This window comes from Euleptes europaea, chromosome 6 (genome assembly GCF_029931775.1).
Source record: "Euleptes europaea isolate rEulEur1 chromosome 6, rEulEur1.hap1, whole genome shotgun sequence".
Classification (NCBI taxonomy): domain Eukaryota; kingdom Metazoa; phylum Chordata; class Lepidosauria; order Squamata; family Sphaerodactylidae; genus Euleptes; species Euleptes europaea.
This window is the reverse complement of record NC_079317.1, coordinates 3,290,633-3,310,431: the sequence shown is the minus strand read 5'-3', so window position 1 is coordinate 3,310,431 and position 19,799 is coordinate 3,290,633. Positions and strand designations below refer to the sequence as shown.

The 19,799-nt window shown below is 46.6% G+C and overlaps 2 protein-coding genes across 2 annotated transcripts in view; both read right to left on the bottom strand.

Moving 5' to 3' along the window:
• Positions 1 to 19,799, bottom strand: part of LOC130479799 (40S ribosomal protein S29) — a 75,033-nt gene that overhangs the window by 30,340 nt on the left and 24,894 nt on the right. The window lies entirely within an intron of this gene.
• LOC130478849 (zinc finger protein ZFP2-like) lies at positions 29 to 18,485 on the bottom strand. Its single transcript, XM_056851093.1, has 8 exons — positions 18,087 to 18,485; positions 15,198 to 15,207; positions 12,192 to 12,326; positions 7,209 to 7,399; positions 5,362 to 5,425; positions 1,524 to 1,646; positions 298 to 1,133; positions 29 to 214 (listed from the first exon to the last, which is right to left on the bottom strand). Exons 1-8 carry the CDS (start codon positions 18,483 to 18,485, stop codon positions 29 to 31), a joined length of 1,944 nt encoding a protein of 647 aa, XP_056707071.1.

Here is a 19,799-nt window from a genome sequence, read left to right as displayed (position 1 = left end):
GAGAGAAGCACTTTCCACATTTCAAGCACTATGGCTTCTCCCCTGTGTGAGCCCTTTGATGTTTAGTTAGGCTGTCATTCTGAGAGAAGCACTTTCCACACTCCAGGCATTTGTATGGCTTCTCCGCCGTGTGAATCCTTTGATGTTTGGTTACGTTGCCATTCCAAGAGAAGCACTTTCCACACTCCAGGCATTTGTATGGCTTCTCCGCCGTGTGAACACTTTTATGTGCAGTTAGGGGGGAACTGTGAAAGAAGCACTTTCCACACTCCAGGCATTTGTATGGCTTCTCCCCATGTGAACCCTTTGATGTTTAGTTAGGTCGCCATTCCAAGAGAAGCACTTTCCACACTCCAGGCATTTGTATGGCTTCTCCCCTGTGTGAGCCCTTTGATGTGCAGTTAGGCTGCCTTTCTGAGAGAAGCACTTTCCACACTCCAGGCATTTGTATGGCTTCTCCCCCGTGTGAAGCCGTTTATGTACAGTTAGTTCGCGATTCTGATAGAAGCACTTTCCACACTCCAGGCATTCATATGGCTTCTCCCCTGTGTGAACCCTTTGATGTGAGGTGAGGTGGCAATTCCGAGAGAAGCACTTTCCACACTTCAGACATTTATATGGCTTCTCCCCCGTGTGAACCCTTTGATGTTTAGTTAGGACGCCATTGCAAGAGAAGCACTTTCCACACTCCAGGCATTTGTATAGCTTCTCCCCTGTGTGAACCCTTTGATGTGCACTTACGTTGTCTTTCCGAGAGAAGCACTTTCCACACTCCAGGCATTTGTATGGCTTCTCCCCCGTGTGAACCCTTTGATGTGCATTTAGACTGTCATTCCGAGAGAAGCACTTTCCACACTCCAGGCATTTGTATGGCTTCTCCCCCGTGTGAGCCCTTTGATGTTTAGTTAGGACGCCATTGCAAGAGAAGCACTTTCCACACTCCAGGCATTTGTATGGCTTCTCCCCTGTGTGAACCCTTTCATGTGCAGTTAGGTCGCCATTCCGAGAGAAGCACTTTCCACACTCCAGGCATTTGTATGGCTTCTCCCCCGTGTGAACCCTTTGATGTCGAGTTACCTGGGAACTCCGGGTGAAGCACTTTCCACATTCCAGGCATTTATATGGCTTCTCCCCTGTGTGAACCCTTTCATGTGAAGTTAGGTCGCTATTCTGAGAGAAGCACCTTCCACACTCCAGGCATTTGTATGGCTTCTCCCCTGTGTGAACCCTTCCATGTGCAGTTAGGTCGCCATTCTGAGAGAAGCATTTTCCACACTCCAGGCATTTGTATGGCTTCTGCCCTGTGTGAACCCTTTGATGTCGAGTTAGCTGAGTACTCTGAGTGAAGCACTTTCCACACTCCAGGCAGTTATATGTTTTCCAGCTAAACCTTGTGTCTTTTATGGAACCCTTAGGCCTTCTCTTTCTCTTCCGTATTTCTTCTTGGGCTGAGATTTCAAGTTCATTTCTGGTCTGATAGCCAAGCCATTTCTTCCTCTGCTTTTCTTTGGCTTTCCTTTTACTTCTGCACTCTCGCTTTGGTACTGCTTGATCCCTAGATTTTGCTTCCATCTGCAGAACTTCAACTTTTCCAACAACCACCCTTGCCGATTCCTTGTCCCTCACCATTTCCTCCAATTCTGGAACTGCAAAAGAGATACAGAAATCCAAGAAGAATGAAAAGCTAGAAATACCCGTTAGCAGATACAGTTCTCTTGTGTTCATGCAGGAAGTACACAGAGACAGAATGGAAAAAAGAAATGCTTTAAAAAAAAAACACTTGTATTTTAAAATATACCATATTTTTCCATGTATAAGACGACCCTTTTTTTAAAAAAAATTAGGTAGAAAAATAGGGGTTGTCTTATACATGGAATGCAGCGGGGAGGTCGCCATGGACCGCCTCCCTTCTTTCTCCCAACTGTCAGCTGACAGTCGGGAGAAAAAGCGGACACCGGCCAGGGTGACCAGGCTCTTCTCCCCCTCTTCCCTTCGCCCTGGCCGGCCTCCGTTCTTTTTAGCCCGTTGGGAGAAAGAGCAGAGGCCGGCCACCCCACCTGTTCCCCTCTCCTGTGAGCTGGCAGGCAGTGGGAAGAGCTGAAGCTGGCAGGAAGAGCCCGGTCGCCCTGGCTGGCCTCCCCTTTTCCCCTCGACTGCCAGCTGGCAGTCGGGGGAAAGAGCAGAGGGAAGAGCCTGGTGGCCCTGGCTGGCCGGCCAATCGCCTCCCCAGGGTCCCTGCTTTCCCCCCCCCCGCATATTTTTCCCTACGCCCCCATGTATAAGGCGACTCCTGATTTCTTAATTTTAGGTTTAAAAATATAGGGGGGGTCTTATACACGGAGTCGTCTTATACATGGAATAATACGGTATTTTTGTTTTATTTTTAAAGGAAAAATATGGACAGATATAAAACTGAAGGCTCAAGCCATGGACAGATATTTCCAAAAAACAAACAAACAAACAAACAAACCCCTAGGTTTGCAGAAAAGTCTGATATTAAAAAAAGAGGGAGCCATAAACATAGATTTTCTAAAACCTAGAAAAATCACCCAGGTTTGCAGAAAAATCTTAAATTAAGACTGGGAACCTGGGAGGTGGAGCAACATGGTGACCAGTTAGAATCTCTCTGAGAAGGAAGCTTTCTAAGCTATTTTCATTTCATGGGTCTGAGTGACCTGTAAGTCTCCTAATTAAAGGAGATCCTTGTCTAAGTGCAGGAGGAGGAGAAGTGTATTTTCTTGAGCTTCTGTCTCTGATCTGTTGGAAACGACAGAATGAGCGACGGGCTACAGTAAGTGAGTCTTGGTCTGCCTGCTCGGTGTGTCTGTTTTGGGTCTTTGTGTGTGTGTCTGTTTAATAATTGTACTTGGAACTTTAAACAATAATTAATTTCTGGCTTTAAATCAGCCAAACCTATGGAGAATGAAATAAAGGGACGGAGGTGATTTTATTTCATAAATCAGCCGGCTGATAACATTGCAAGGCTCCATCGGAACTCTATAACTATTAGACAGCTATAATTGGACTTGTTTTGAAGTGGCTTTGGAATGCTTTTTCGCTTTTAATTGCTTTCTTGTCTACCCCTTATCTATTCCTTGTTAGAGACGTTAATGTAGTAATGGGACGGAAGCCCTGATTTGATAAAGAATGTATCCAAGCTAAGAGAGAGATGAATTCCGCTTATCAGTATTATAACATCGCAACGGTAGAACATTAACAGGAAGCCTTTTCTTCCCTTAGATCATAAGAACTTAAGAAAAGCCATGTAACTGCTGTTACCCTCAGTTAAGAATACCAACATGCCACAGACATTGCATGTCACTGCCTCAGCCCCCTCACTAGCTATGCTACTGCAATCCATTGCTGAAGTGGTTCAGTTTTTTCCTGTACTTCCCTGATAATTTCCCAGACAAGCTGCCTCTCAAGACTCCCAGTTCAGCAGCTCTCTTTCCCACACCTACTCTGAGCCCAGTTAACTGTGATCTGCCTCTGGCCAGGAGGAGCCTAACTCAATGAAAGACTCACCCAGCAGAAGGCGGGCCCAGCATTATCAAAGACAGAATCGTCAAGCATATAGAAGGGCAAGCCCTGCTGAAGAAAAACCAACGTGGCTTCTACAGAGATCGGTCCTGTCTCACTAACCTGTTAAGAGTTTTTTGGAAGTGTCAATAAGCATGTGGACAGGAATGCGCCTGTGGACACTGGGTTTTAAATCTGGATTTCCAAAAGGCTTTTGACAAAGTCCCCCACCAAAGACTGCTAAGTCATAGGATAAGAGGAAAAGTCTTCTTATGGATTGAGAGCTAGCTGAAAAATAGGAAGCAGAGAGTAGGAATCAATGGCCAGTTCTCACCGTGGATTAGATTTAGAAGTTGGAGTGAAAATTGGGGGGAGGAACATGAGCAATTTGAGGTATGCTGATGATGCCACATTACTGCCAGAAAACAGCAAAGACTTGAAACAACTACTGGTGAAAGTTAAAGCAGAAAGTGCCAAAGCAGAACAACCACTGAATATCAAGAACTTCCAGGGGAAGGAAGGTTGGGGGAGTTCCTGTCTGGGGCAAGGGGGCAAAGGAGGGCAAAGTTCACCTCCCCATTCTTCTAAGATTTCCAGAGAAATATTCCCTGACAGACAAAACAGTATTGAAATGTTTAGAGCTTTCCTTTTCTGGCGCTGTAACATCCCCAGCGGCGGGAGTTCCATTCCTTCCTCTGTGACAAAGGGAATGGTCTCCTGAAATTCAAGAGTGTCAAAGGAAAATTCCATCCCCTCCCTTCTCTTTTGTGTTCCTAATAAAAGGGAAACAATCCTTACCTAGAGAGGTGACGGTCTCATAATTTTCCTCTGTAACTTCCCAGAAGAGTTTTCTTTGGCCTGGATCCAGCAAAGCCCATTCCTCATCCGTGAAGAACACGGCTACCTCCTCAAAGGACACTGGCAATCTCTGAAAGAGGAAAATATGGCCCGGTTCATCATCGATTCCTGTCCTCGAGCATCCAAGAAAGAACAAGGAATCCCACTGGCTACTCAATAGATGAAAAGAATGTAATACATCAAACCAAGGATAAAGAAAAATTGCATTAGTATTTTTTTCAGCCTCTGACTCTTATAATGTACTGGAAGTCCCCAAGAAATACAAACTCAGACAATTGCAAAGAACCGGGCTTCTCTCGGTCAAGTCAAATTAAAAGTTAAAAGCTATTCTAATTGACTGTAAAGCCAACACTGACCCATCTTGAACATTTAACCCCAGAGTTGCTATCTCCGTGGTCACTGAAGCCCCCTCCTCTTTTCAGGATCCTTGGTGACCTCCTCTCTCTGCCTCCAGAGACACCGGTTCATGTGTTTTTCCACTGGGCCTTTTATTCTCTCTGGTATCAGAGGAGCAGGCCTATCATATTAGGTGCTGTGGAACACAGGCAGGACGGTGCTGCTGCAGGTGGTCTTGTTTGTGGGCTTCCTCGAGGCACCTGGTTGGCCAATGTGTGAACAGACTGCTGGACTTGATGGGCCTTCCTTACGTTCTTATGTACAGGCATGCTTCATTTATTGAAACTGCTGTGGCTGATGAGAAAATGTTCTCTGAGCTGAAGATCTTATTGGCAGGGGTTGACCAAAGAATTATGGTTCCTGTGGCCAAGTTTCTATCTTCTGCAATGAAAATACCAGCTGAAATAATGTCCAGTGCCTAATTTATCCAGATTCTACCCTTTTAACTGTAGGTATCCTAAGACAAGTGATGCATAGAGAGGTTTTACGTAGTTAGTTAATTTTATCTCAGTGTTTTAATTGGTTTTCTGCTTCTGTTAAAGTTTTACTCAGCTTCTGAATGGCCTGTGGGCCGCAATAAAGACTGACTTGACTTCAGACCAGCTGCCAAGTCAGAGAGCTTCTTGAGGATGATGCTTGTCGGAATCACACCCTAGAGAAGGGGCGTCAAACATGCAGGATGCAGCCCAGGGAGGGCTCTTCTCTGGCACGCGGAGCTGAGGCAGCCAGCCCCACTTCCCCACCCCTTTCTGGGCGTCGTATAGCGGTTAAGAGCAGTGGTTTGGAGCGGTGGAGTCTGATCTGGAGAACCGGGTTTGATTCTCCCACTCCTCCATATGAACGGTAGAGGCTAATCTGGTGAACTGGATTTGTTTCCTCATTCCTCCCCATGAAGCCAGCTGGGTGACCTTGGGCTAGTCATTCTCTCTCAGCCCCACCTACCTCACAGGGTGTCTGTTGTGGGGAGGGGAAGGGAATGTGATTGTAAGCCGGTTTGATTGTGCCTTGAGTGGTAGAGCAAGTCGGCATATAAAAACCAACTCTTCTTCTTCTTCTGCCCGGAGCTGGAGAAACCCAGGAGACCAACCACCACCATCGCCTTCCCTCTTTGTCTTTCTCTCCCTCCCTCCCTTTCTTTATACCTTTTTCTCTCTATCTCTATTTCTCTCTCACTCCCTCCTTCCTTCCCTCTCGCCTTTCTTTCTTTCTTTCTTTCTTTCTTTCTTTCTTTCTTTCTTTCTTTCTTTCTTTCTCTCTATCTCTCTCTCCCTCTTTCTCTCTCCTAATACCTTTCTCTCTCTTTATCCCTATTTCTCTCTTCTCTTTTTTCTCTTTCTCTCACCCTCCTTTCCCCTCTCCCCTCCCTCTCTCCTTTTCTTTCTCTATCCCTCTCTTTCTTTCTCTCCTATGTGTTTCACTCTTTCTGTCTCTCTCTTTCTTCCTCTTTCTATTCTCCCTCTCTTTTCCCCTGTTTTTCTGGACTGGGGGAGGGCTGCAGGCTCACCATTCAAGGCAGCCACACACACACCCCGTCCAAATCTGGGCTGGTGAGCCCACAGCAAGCTCGCCAGCCAAGGCACCCACCACCTCCAGCTCAAATATGGGCTGGCGCGTCAGCTGTGGGCTTGCCAGCCAAGGCAGCCACCACCACCCCATTTAAAAAGTTTTTAAAAATTAATGTGAGGGACTAGAGATACTAACTTTATAGAAGGCATATGCAATTAATGATATTTTTATTTTAGTTTTTACTTAAAATACAAACGTACTTAAAATAACAATAAGACTGTTAAATAAAATCCTGTAAGAGGGTTATTGTTGTAAACTTGTTTGTGTTTTAAGTAAAAAACAATATCATTAATTGACTTTGCATTTTATATAAAGTTCGTACCTCCAGTACCTGGCATTACATTTTATGGTATGTATGTATGTATGTATGTATGTATGTATGTATGTATGTATGTATGTATTTGGTACACATTGTCAGCCTGACCAATGATATTCATGTTATATCCGGCCTGCCTAAGAAATCAGTTCGACACCCCTGCTCTAGTGGAAGCAACAGAAGGTTTTTAAAGTTCTTCCATCATAGGAGAAAAAAATACAGCCAAACGCCAGTGGAGCTGGCAAAAAACACCACTGCTGTGAGATACGGGGGCCAGTCAGGACAGACAAGGACCCGCCCTGCATGAGACCAGGGGTCCCCCTGAGTTTTAATAAGAACAGAAATGCAGGCTGGTTGCCTGGAAAACATTCCAGAGAGTGAAGACACAAGCGCCCCCCCCCCCACAAACACACACCCCTGCACAGACCTTGCTAGGAAAGCGTCTCTTTCTTACCCCCCCCCCTCCAGCCGCCTCTTCTACTTTCTCTTCACAGGTAATTTCTCTCCCTCTTCTATTCTTGCCCAAGAGCTGTGGAGGAAATCCTAAACTCACCTTTCCTGCCGACGTGCAAGAGCCAAATTCTCCCTCCAGCCGGGGGAAACAAGAAACAAGAGAGGCTCTCTTGAATTCCATGTTCCAGATTTTTCCTTCTCCACCTCCAGGAAAAACCTCCCTCTGGACACCACCAATACGCAGGGTTGACCACTCGCGTGCTGGCCAGGCCTTCTGGGAAATGTAGTTCCCTGCAAAGGCACAACACAAACAGAATGAACAAAGACCTCTGTATTTGGAAATGCAGAAGGTTTTGTTGCTTGTTTGTCACTGTGTGGGGCAGCTTCATATGTACATCAATCAATAAATCTTTGCTTTCTGAACCCCCACACTTTCAGTGATCTCTGTCCTCTTCAGGCTCAATACAAAACTTATAAGACATAAGCAACCCACCCAAATCCACTTGCGACTTGAAGAACATCTTGTCACTGAGGGGAAAGCTTACACCTCACAAACAAAAAGGAAATAATTATGGAACTGGGGACATAGTGGAAAATGAGGTGCCCCCCACGAAAGCCATGCCAACCACGGAAGGAATCGCAACATAGAAGGGATCATAATCCTCACCCACCCCCATCCCCGCTTGGTCCTTCTTGCCTTGGAAGTTACGGTTGATGGTGGTAGACATAAGTCATCAAAAGATACAGCCAGGTGTCTCAAAAGTGGCCACCTGCTTCAGGAGGATGGTGCGACTTGCAGTGCCAAAAAGGAATTGAATCAGACTATCCTGCCACAGATTAGCTCTACTCCATCCCTCTGTTCTTGGAAACAAGCAATGGTTTACTCGTGAGAAGCCAGGAAAGTGCGAATAGCAGATACATGAGAGTGGAAAAGATCCACTCTATGAAAAAACACACAGGGGTTTAACCCCTGCCCCGACCTGGCAGAGCTTGTGTATGGAAGTCATTCGAATGTCAGACTAGGGAGATCTGGGTTCAAATCTCCAATCTGCCACTGAGGGTTTCTGCCTGACTTTGGACCATTGGGTCTCAGACAGACCTGCCTCACAGGGTTGTTGCTGTTGGCAGAGTGCTAAGTATGCAGAGAAGCGGCACATTGACTGATTTCACAAAAAGTTAAATGTCTATTAGGGAACTACATTTTTGATAGGAAAGCTGATAGAGGTTGCCTCTAGCTGTCTAACCGGCTGAAGGGGGAGAGCGAAGTGACTTCCGAGAAGGAGGAGGAAACAGACCTGACATTATCAGTCTAAGGATAGCCAAGAGGTGACACAAAAGGATGGAAGGGTCTCTACCCTTACAGCCCTATCTACCTGACCCCTTGCCTGCCCCCTGCTGGGTCTTTTTCTGTTCCTTTGCATGCTAGACACTGTTACTTGGAACAGTTGTGAGGCGTAACAGAGGAGAACAACATAAGCTGCTTTGTGTCCCCATAGAGGAAAACAGCAGCACAGGCTGGGAGGGTGGAAAATATTCCCTCCCTGTACAAAACAAAGGGAGCTTCTCTGATCTAACAGAGCCAGAGTGGTGTAGTGGTTAGAGTTTCTGACTGTGACCTCAGGGACCCAAGTTCAAATAACCAGGATTCTTCCTGGATACTCTCTGGGTGACCTTGGGCCAGGCATGCCCTCATAGCAAGAACTATCCCACAAGGAGGTGGTGGGCTCTCCTTCCCTGGAGGGTTTTAAGCAGATGGCCACCTGTCAGAAATGCTGATTCTGTGACCATAGGCAGATCATGAGAGGGAGGGCAGGAAGGTTTGCATCACTGTTTGGCTCTCGTGGCCCTTTCTAGCATGCCCAGGGTAGTGCCGATCACCACTTTGGAGTCAGGAAGCAATTTTCCTCCAGGCCAGATGGGCCAGGAATCCTGGAGAGTTGGTTTCTTCTGCCATCTTCTGGGTGTGGAGACGGGGTCACTGGGGATGTAGGGGGGAGGTCGTTGTGAATTTCCTGCATTGTGCAGGGGAGGAAAAAATGGATGGCAGGAGAACAATGTCAGTTGCTTTTGGTTCCCACTGGAGAGGAATATGGAGAGGACAAATGATGCAGTTTTCTATTGATCATATAATAATAATATAATAATGATCACATAATAATATAAACATTTTTTTTCTTAAAAAATTGTCTTTTTTTGCTGTAGGAGCCCCGTGGCGCAGAGTGGTAAGCTGCAGTACTGCAGTCCAAGCTGTGCTCACGACCTGAGTTCGATCCCAACGGAAATTTGTTTCAGGTAGCCAGCTCAAGGTTGACTCAGCCTTCCATCCTTCCGAGGTCAGTAAAATGAGTACCCAGCTTGCTGGGGGTAAAGGAAAGATGACTGGGGGAGGCACTGGAAAACCACCCCATAAAACAAAAGTCTGCCTAGGAAATGCCGGGATGTGACGTCACCCCATGGGTCAAGAATGACCTGGTGCTTGCACAGGGGACACCTTTACCTTTACTGCTGTACAAAGCAGCCCTGGCGTTAGATCTAGTACATATTTATTGTATCCTAGAAATGTTTTATTGTGCTATATTGTTGATATTTGATGACCACAGAAGAAGACCTGGTCGAAACACGTCTGGTCATGCATTTCTGATTTGTCTTCTACAGAAATATTTTGTATCAATTTTTGATAAAATATATTTAGACATATTGTTTCTCCACAACTTCTTACTCCTTGTTTTTGATTTTTGTTGTAGTTGTTCCTTCATCGCTCCCTATGTAAAGCCAAGGTGAATGTGGCCTCCACACCCTGCATGGGAGGAGACCGGGTTAAAATGCTCCGCTGACAGAGGCATGTGAATCCTACTCTTCCAAACCGCTCTGGGGGATTTTAGGATTCCAAACATGTGTTCTCTTGAGGCCGCAGTGGAAAGGAAGAACGTGGAGCTCCTTAGAAGCTATTGACAAGGTTGCCCCTCATCCACCTCTCCCACTTGTGCGATGAAACCCAGCCCCCTGGTTTACCATGGAGCTGGGTGATCTTAAAAAGGGCTGGGAGACATCTAGAACGGAATCCATCTTTCCATATCAAAAGCCTTCCTGGTTGACAAATTTCTCTTTACAGCATGAATGCATTTGCACCAATGTACTTTATGCTCTCTTTTTCAGACGCTGTACGATCCCCAGGTATGGGAGCTCCTTTGTTTCTTCTGTGGCAAACAAAAGCATGCACAGAAATTCAAGAGGGCCGAAGGAAGATGCCAGCCCCTCTGTTCTCTTCCTTGTTCCTGGTAAAAGGGAAATGATCCTTACCCACAGAGCCCACGGTCTTGTAATTTTCATCCATAACTTCCCAGTAGAGTTTTCTTTGGCCCGGGTCCAGCAGAGCCCATTCCTCCACAGTGAAGAACACGGCTACCTCCTCAAAGGACACTGGCAATCTCTGAAAGAGAAAAATAGGGCCCAGTTGATCTATTCCTGTGTCTGAGCACTCAAGAGAGAAAAAAGAACCCCGTTGGCCAGTCAATTGAGTAAAATGATGCAAAACATCAAACTGATGGAATGAAAAATTGCCTTCTTTCCACCTCCCCGCCCCCGCTCAGCCTCTGACAGGTATAATATACTTTATTTATTTATAGTTCAAAAAAAGAAGAACAAAAATTACTGAAGGGGGAATAACCCCAAATCCAGGAACTAAAAACAAAAGGATACACAGAGAGACATGCAACAACAGGGGTGGCAGATCTACCACTAAGTCTCTATGAAATGTTTTCACATATCTAAAAGATAAGTCCACACGCAATAGTCTTCTATAAGCCATGCCTTCAACTACTCATAAAGTTCTAAGGTGCTCAATCCATTGATTTACCAGAGGTGGGCATTTATTCCTCCAGTGTTGTAATAATACAACTCCTTTGGCGGTAGTTAGGGCACAAGTTGCAATACAAAACTAGATGCAAGTAACAACTTCCTCGCACAAAAACCAAAATGACTGACTGGCCACCCCGAAAGCTCACTTCCATTACAGGGGCAAAATATGGCCAAAAGCCCCTTTGTGGGTTTATAGCAGGGGTGGGGAACGTCAGGCCCGGGGCCATATAAGGCCCGCAAAATCATTTGGTCTGGCCCTTTGTGGGTCCTGGCAGATCTCTAGCTCAGAAGGATCTAAGACTGGCGATCCGCCCCCTCCCGCGGACAGGAATAGCCTCTATCCAAGACGGAGGTGAGTTGGTTTTGCCAAGAAAAGGAACCTTTTCCACCCCTTGAAGAAGAGTCGTTAGCTATGGAGCTGCTAGGACCGCCCAACAATATAGCAGGCGAATTTTTAAGTTGATAATCTTGTATGGCCCACGAATGATATTGTAAATATCCAAATGGCCCTTGGCAGCAAAAAGGTTCCCCACCCCTGGTTTATAGCCTGTGGAGGGTGGGGAAGAAGAACAGGGCGAGTGCAGCCAGCTTAAGGGGGGGGGGTCAAGGAAGAAGAGACAACAAACCCAGCTGGGTCAGCCCAGGGGTCCCCCAAAGTGAGGCCTGCTGGCCCCTTTTCTGCTGCCCACCAGGTGTTTTTAGAGAGTGGGCAGCCAGGTGTGTGTGTGTGTGGGGGGGGTTCCCAGTGTTTTTAGGAAAGGGGCGGAGGGAGGTGGGGGGTTTTGGCCCCAGAGCGACCCTGGCAGATCTGATTGGCTGCGCAGGTTTTTTAACCTCTTTTCTTTGGCGGCAGCCGCCCCCACGGCTCAAAAGGGTCTGCCCGGTGGGGCTGAAGTTATTTTTGCCCCCCATCTGGGGGTCTGGCCCCCCACCTCCTTGTGCAGCCATTTCCCTACTGCTGCTGCTGCTCTTGCTGCGCCCGCCCTGCAGTGTCTGCACTCCCCACGGTGCTGAAAAGGGTCGGGGACCCCCGGGGGGGCTCAAGCAGGGAAGAAACGCGGGGCTGGGGGATACACGAGAGTGGGGGCGGGGAGCACGACCACCACCCTCCATGCCTAGGTCTAGCCCGGGGAAGCCCCCCCTCCCCCTCTTGCACCCCCCATTGCAGAAATGCCCCCTCCCCCCAGATCCCTTTGATGGGACCCCCCCAGCCCCCAACACTCACCTCCCCCGCAGACCTGCGAGACCCGGGTTCCTCCTCCCGCCGGGGGGGAGGAGCAGGGAGAGGAGGAGGAGGAGGAGGAGACCCCCGGGGGGACCCCATGGCGCCCCCAGACCCCTTTCTCCTCCCTCCCTTCTCCTATAGCGAGAACACGTGGGGATTACGGCTCTGGGCCTCGCGAGGCCTTCTGGGAAATGTAGTCCCCGGACAACCACCAGGAAGGAGGATGGAGGAGGAGCCGAGGGGCGCCCAGTCCTAGGTGGGGAGATTGCAGAGAGTTGGGGGTGGATCCTTGGGGGGGGGGCAGGGCTTCAGGAGGGGTGGGGGTCCGCGGTGGGGTGCCATGCCCCTGGATTCCCGTCCCCCCACCCTCCAAAACAGCCTTTTCTTCCTCCAAGGGGACCTGAGCTCTGCAGTCTGGAGGTCAGCTGGGGACAGGGGGAAAGCCGGAACGGGCATGAAACAAATAATACCGCATCAAAAAACAGTGGCATGCCTTGCAGGGGCTCCAGAACAATATTTTAGAAATCAAAATGCGGAGAGACTATATCACGATGGGATAGAATACTTTATTAAGAGGCGGACGGAGGTGATGGGGAAGTTGAAGAATTTTCCTTTATTTGTTATTTTATAACGTATATAAGAAATTATAACCACATCTAGTTATGATTTAGAGTTTCATATTACCTTCATTGTTGTTTGTTAACATGGAAAATTTGTATTACAAAAACCAATAAAATTAAAAAAAAAAAATCAAAATGCAGAGAGTGCATTTATTAACCCTTTCCAGCCCCCAAAGTCTCCAGAACGGCAAAAAATGGCCCGGAACGGGCATGAAACAAATAATACCGCATCAAAAAACAGTGGCATGCCTTGCAGGTGCTCCAGAACAATATTTTAGAAATCGAAACGCCGAGAGAGCGTTTCAACACTGACAAGTGAGGTGTACCACATGCTGACAAGCTGCTGACTTCATCTCAGTCACAGCTGTGATTCTCAGTGCTGTGACTGGGTCTCAAATATTAAGTCTCAAACTGATGTGCTGAGGCCTAAGTGAGTGTGCATTGGGAGTGCAACATCACACTCACATGTCCACTGCAATACATTTCCATACAGCTGACAACACAAACCCTAAGAGCATATAAACTGCAGTCAGACTCTCCAGGATTAGAGAGCTATTGAAAGACACCTGTCTGATGTAGCTTTTCCATCTCTTACCCGAGATGTAAAACTTAGACTCAGAACTAAGCTATGATTCTTGTGTGAATGAAAGCTTTAAACTTAGAAGATTTCTCTGAGCATTTAGTTATGCTTATGAGACTGAAGACCTCCAAAAAGGAGTCTAACAGACCTTTCCATATTTGGAACAAAGAGAATACATTAATAAACCTGGGATTAATGGATTCTCATACAGGTCTAAATGGTCTAATTTGGCCACCGAATGCTGAACAACTTAAAGATCCTGAACAAAGGAGACCTTAACAACCATTAACTGTTATTAAGAGACTGCACAAAGCAGTGATCTTATATTGAACCATAAGTTCACACACATAGCCAGAAAGTCCTAAACAGCTTTAGAGCTAACATGTAGTATTGAATGGCTTTATGAATAAGCGTTGCATTACTGTCTAAACGGGATAATAGATGGCATGCATATACTCACAGATACTCTGGTCAATGTAGTTCCAAGTTACAAGTCCTATAACAAGGCTATAAGATTTCATAGATTAGCCTTGACATGGACTGGAAACTGATGATGTCTTCCATAGGAAATTCAAGGAATTTGAGAACTGTTAATCCTTTGCAGAAACATAGTAAAGGCAAAACTACAATGAAAGATCAAATGGGTTTAAATGTCCTAAACATGAATTGAGAATTGTCCAGTTCCAGCAAAGAACTGTCAGTTTAACAAATAAGATTGAGAAGAGTTACAGATGACATGGCAAGGTGAAAGCATGTCCTCTGAAATGTGATATTATGATGTGTTAAATGATTTAAGTCAAGATGCCTTAAACTAACAAATCTTATTCCATAGAAATAACCTTTTTGATAGGATTTCTGTAATAGAATAAATGTGCATAAATATGTACTAACTACATTCTTATATTCTGTAACTGAAGTATATTCTAAATGAATTATGAAACAAGATACTCTTTCATAAGAGGCATAGAGATGGAGATGGCTTACTATATAAACATGTTTTAAGACTAATGTCTAAACATCGTAGAAGGATTTGTAACCACAATACAAGTCTATTTTTATGTGATGTAAATAAATATGTTTTTATTATACAAACAATGGTCCTTTATTATTATAAATTTACTGGAAATATATCAATAAAAAGACTTGCTTTTTGAAAGTAGGTAAAGTAGTTGAGCCCTGCTTACTCGGTGATTGGCTGAATAGATAACCTCACTTCTCAGGAAGTGGTCCATTCTACGAGCCTAATCACTTGAACAGCACGGCTCGCTTCAGTTACACATAATATTCTTTTTTACAAGTTGGTAAAATGTGGTTTAGATCCTATTACTGTTAGGGGGATTTGTAACTGGTTGACAAATCGCACCCAAATGGTTCCTCAACCACTTGGAGAGGAGCAACTAGTGGAGTGCCTCAGGGATCTGTCCTGGGCCCTGTGTTGTTCAACATCTTTATAAATGATCTGGATAAAGGAATAGGGGGGATGCTTATTAAATTTGCAGATGATGCTAAATTGGGAGGGGTAGCAAATATGGTAGAAGACAGAGCCAGGATACAGGCTGGAGAATTGGGCGAAGACTAATAAAATGAATTTCAACTGAGCTAAAAGGGCCTTATTTGGTTACAAGAATTCGAAGGATTGATGAATCATAGAGACACAGAGTTGGAAGGGGCCTCCAGGGTCATCTAGTCCAACTCCTGTACAATGTAGAAAATTCACAACTACCTCCCCACCACACCATGTCTACTCATCCCCCATTCATGTTGTACTTAGTGAATGGTCTCAGGATCCTACTGGAGCTCTCCTACCTTCCCGCCCCTGGAAAAAAGACAGGGCTTTCCCTTTAGTGACTGACAATCTGTGAAAAATCTACTGTGCCACCCTGCAATTGCTCCTTTCCCCTATGACTACAGTTCGTTTTCAACTTGGTGCTTATTCTTTCCTTATCTTGGGATAAAGCTCTTTTACATAGATAGAATATAGGACATATTTTGCCCTCACAAAAATTCTGGGCACATAAACACTCTTGAAAGGACTAAATACTGGGCCCAAATTGGGTTCCCCTAACTGAGCAGAAGGACAGGATAGAAATGTGACAAATACATATTTTCATGTTGTTTTCTGTTGCCCTTGAAGGATTATGGGTTCCAAAACTAATTTCTGAATGGAAGAAAAATGCTTTCGTTCCAGAGGTCAGAGGAAGGTCTCAGACCTTGCAAAGAGTCCCAGGTTCAATCCTCGGCATCTCCCGTTAAAAGGACTAGTTGAGTAGGTGATGTGAAAGACCTCTGTCTGAGACCCTGGAGAGCTGCTGCTGGTCTGAGTAGACAATACTGACATTGATGGACGAAGGGTCTGATTCGGTATAAGGCTTTGAAGAAGTCAATCACTGTACTTTTGTGGCTAAGTTTTTAGATTTTGTGATTCATTAAAAACCACATTACCTTATTTAACCAGCCACTTGCAAGTGATGATACAATGTATTTTGAATGATAAACAATTCCTTTTTTATCGTAAATAGTCCAGAAATTAGTAAAATGAAATGATATATGCACAGTATAATACCAGTTAAAATAAAATAATATAGATCTGAATAGAACACAGTTACAGATGAATTACCAACCCAGTAACCAACCCATCCATGATCGTGCCAGGGAGAAGTCTCAGGACAGACAGCACACAAGCATGCCTGGTTGAGAATTTCCCATACAGACTGTTAACAACAAGTCTGGGGCATAATGTCCCAATTTCTCTCAATTTTCAAGCCCTTTTATACAATTTTGGAGGCTGGTGTTCCGAGAAGAAATATGTACTAGGTCAAGAGCCAGGGCTGCTTTGTACAACAATATGGACACCAAAAAAAGACAAAAATATTTTTGCATTATTATTTTATGATCAGTTTTGCCTCCAGAAGTAGACAACTGCATCATTTGTCCTCTCCATATTCTTCTCCAGTGGGGACCAAAAGCAGCTTATATTGTTCTCCTGTCCTCCGTTTTATCCTCCCCTGCACAATGCAGGAAATTCACAACGACCTCCCCCCTACACTCCCCGTGACCCCGTCTCCACACCCAGAAGATGGCAAAAAACCCCAAACCCTCCAGGATTCTTGGCCTAGAGGAAAATTGCTCCCTGACTCCAAAGTGGTGATCGGCACTACCCTGGCCATGCAAGAAAGGGCCACGAGAGCCAAACACTGATGCAAACCTTCCCGCCCTCCCTCTCATGATCTGCCTACGGTCATAGAATCAGCATTTCTGGCAGGTGGCCATCCAGCCTCTGCTTAAAAACCTCCAGGGAAGGAGAGCCCACTCCATCCCAGTGGGGTAGTTCTGCCTGCGAGGGTAATGCCTGGCCCAAGGTCACCCAGGGAGTATCCAGGAAGAGTCCTGGGTATTTGAACCTGGGTCCCTAAGGTTGTAGTCAGACACTCTAACCACTATGCCACACTGGCTCTGTTAGCTCAGAGAAGCTCCCTTTGTTTTGTATGGGGGGGGGGAATATTTTCCACCCTCCCAGCGTGTGCTACTGTTTTCCTCTATGGGGACACAAAGCAGCGTATGTTGTTCTCCTCTCCTCCGTTATGCCTCACAACTGTTCCAAGTAACAATGTCTAGCGTGCAAAGGAACTGAGAAGACCCAGCCGGGTGCGGGCAAGGGGTCTGGTAGATAGGGCTGTAAGGGTAGAGACCCTTCCATCCTTTTGCGTCACCTCTTGACTGTCCTTAGACTGTTAATCTGAGGTCTGTTTCCTCCTCCTTCTCGGAAGTTGCTTCTCTCTCCATCCTGAGCCAGTTAGACAGCTCGAGGCAAGCTCTGCCTCAGCTTTCCTATCAGAAACGCAATTCCCTAAAAGACGCGCAAGCTCTGCCAGGTCGGGGCAGGGGTTAAACCCCCTGTGTGTTTTTTCATAGAGTGGATCTTTTCCACTCTCATGTCTCTGCTGCTCGCGCTTTCCTGGCTTCTCATGAGTAAACCATTGCTTCTGTTTCCAAGAATGGAGGGATGGAGGAAAGCTAATCTGGGGCAGGAAGGTCCGATTCAATTTCTTTTGGGCACTGCAAGTCGCATCCTCCTCCTTGAAGCGGGTGGCCAGTTTTGAGATACCCAAGTTCTGTCTTTCACCATCAGTCGTCCCTTCCAAGGCAAGAAGGACTAAGTGGGGATGGGGGTGGGTGGGGACTATGATCTCTTCCAAGTTGCGATTCCTTGCATGGTTGGCATAGCTTTTGTGGGGGGCACCTCATTTTCCACTGTCCCCAGTTCCACATTATTTCCTTTTTCTTTGTGAGGTGTAAGCTTTCCCCTCAGTGACAAGATGTTCTTCAGGTAGCAAGTGGATTTGGGTGGGTCGCTTCTGTCTTATAAGTTTTGTATTGAGCCTGAAGAGGACAGAGATCCCGGACCGCCTGAACCTTCTCGGGGTCCATGGTCAACCCGATGGGGGACACGACATACCCGAGGAAGGATAGTTGGTCCTGATTGAATGCACACTTGGACAACTTTGCATACAAGTGGTGTTCTTGCAATTGGCGCAGAACCTCCCTTACCAACTCCCGGTGTTCTTCCGGGTCCCTGGAATAAATTAGGATATCATCAAGATAAACGATAACCCTCTTAAACAATAAATCATGCAATATTTTGTTGATCAGTTGCATGAAGCACGACGGAGCTTCAGAGAACCCGAACTGCATTACCATAAATTCAAAGAGTCCATAACAACAGGAGAAGGATGTCTTCGCCTCATCCCCCTCCTTTATCCGGACCCGGTAATAGGCTTCGGCCAGGTCTAGTTTCGAGAACATCCTGCCTTCTTGGAGTTGACTGATAAGGTCAGGGATGAGGGGAATGGGGTAAGCATTTGTCTCAGTGAGAGCATTAAGCCCTCTATAGTCTACACACAACCTGAGGTCCGAAGTTCCCTTCTTCACGAAGAAGCAGGGTGACGAAAATGCAGTCTTGGAAGATCGTATGAACCCCTGGGCCAAGTTCTTATCAAGGAACTCCCGCAATACAGTCTTTTCTTTGGGGCTCATGGGGTACACCCGGGCTTTGGAGGGTTTAATGTCCTTGGTCAACTCGATGGAACAGTCCATAGTGCGGTGGGGGGGGTAGTAAATTACAGTCCTTCCCCTCAAAAATGTCAGCGAAATCGCTATACTCCGGGGGCAGCGTTGTGGGTTCCGCCGCTGTGGCATTCTCCCCCCTCCCTCGGGCATGTCTTCCCTGCAATGTCGCTCGCATTGGGGAGAATCAAACACCACCTGGCGCTGCATCCAGTTGATGCTCAGATTATGTCCTGCCAGCCAGTTACTCCCAAGAACCACCGGGTAAGCTTTCCTAGGGGCTATCGTAAGGCTGATCTGCTCCCAGTGATCTCCCACCCTCAACAACACCGGGCAGGAACGCAAATGGACGGGACCCCCTTGCAGATCACTCCCTGTTGGCGTATGTTAGGAAGCGTTGCAGCTCAACAGACGAGTAAGCACAGAAGACTCAGCACATATAAATAAGTGCTCTTTTATTCACAGTGTCAAAATGCTCCGCTTGGTCACCAATTCTCCACAACCCACATCTATACAAGTACTGTACAATATATATACACTTCTGGCCCTGTCCAGCAGCCAATCAACAGTTAGCCACCCAGTGGTCAGATATCATCCTGCTAGAACCAGTTCAGTCCAGCTTTTCTGCCAAGTCATAAGCAGTCATGTGACCCCAGCTGTCACCTGGCTGTCACTTAAATTGCAGCAATCTATCTGCTTGATATGTTCTGTCTTAAGTTCCAACACTCCCATCCATCTGTCTGAAATGCAGGGGGTGGTCTAACTCTAGAGCCCCCACCTGCAAGTGGTTAAACACCTCTTGGTCTATCAGAGTCCGGGAGCATCCAGAGTCCAGTATTGCTACCACAGCAACGGGATCCCCTCCCCGGGGATTCCGTAATACAACGGGTACTAGGAGAGTATTTCCCTGGTCACTCACCCAGGTAAGAACCGGATTGTTTTCCTTTAAGGTAGCCTTCTGTGCTGGTTCGTTCACAGAAAGCCCTCTTCGTTTTTTGGCGATGAGTCCTCGGAGCAGCAGCGATGGTTGCAAGGAGCAGGTGCCAGGTCGGCTCGCAGAGCAGTCATCCCGCGCTGAATGGTTGGCCCCTCCGCTTTCCTCTGGTCCGGGATCCGGATTGCTCTGCCAGCAGCTGGCTCTGTAGATCCGTTGGGACATTTCGACGCGAAGTGTCCCACTTGTCCGCAGCGCAGGCAGCGCGTGGTTCTGCTCCCGCAGCAGGGCTTCCTCTCCTCGGGGATTGAGGGCTGTGGTGACTGGAGCGCGGAGGGGGTGAGGGGTCGTCCCACCGGTCGATCATCATCCAGTCTCGGCTCCGTTCTCTTCCTTCCCCGTACAAATAG

Coding starts and splice junctions, on each gene's coding strand:
- LOC130478849 (XM_056851093.1), bottom strand. CDS start 18,485: ATGGACTGTTCCATCGAGTTGACCAAGGACATTAAACCCTCCAAAGCC. Junction 5,426..7,208: donor CTTGCACGTCGGCAGGAAAG/GTGAGTTTAGGA, acceptor CCCCTTCTCTAG/GGTGTGATTCCGACAAGCAT. Junction 1,647..5,361: donor GGCAGCTGGTCTGAAGTCAA/GTCAGTCTTTAT, acceptor TCTCTTTTGCAG/TTCCAGAATTGGAGGAAATG.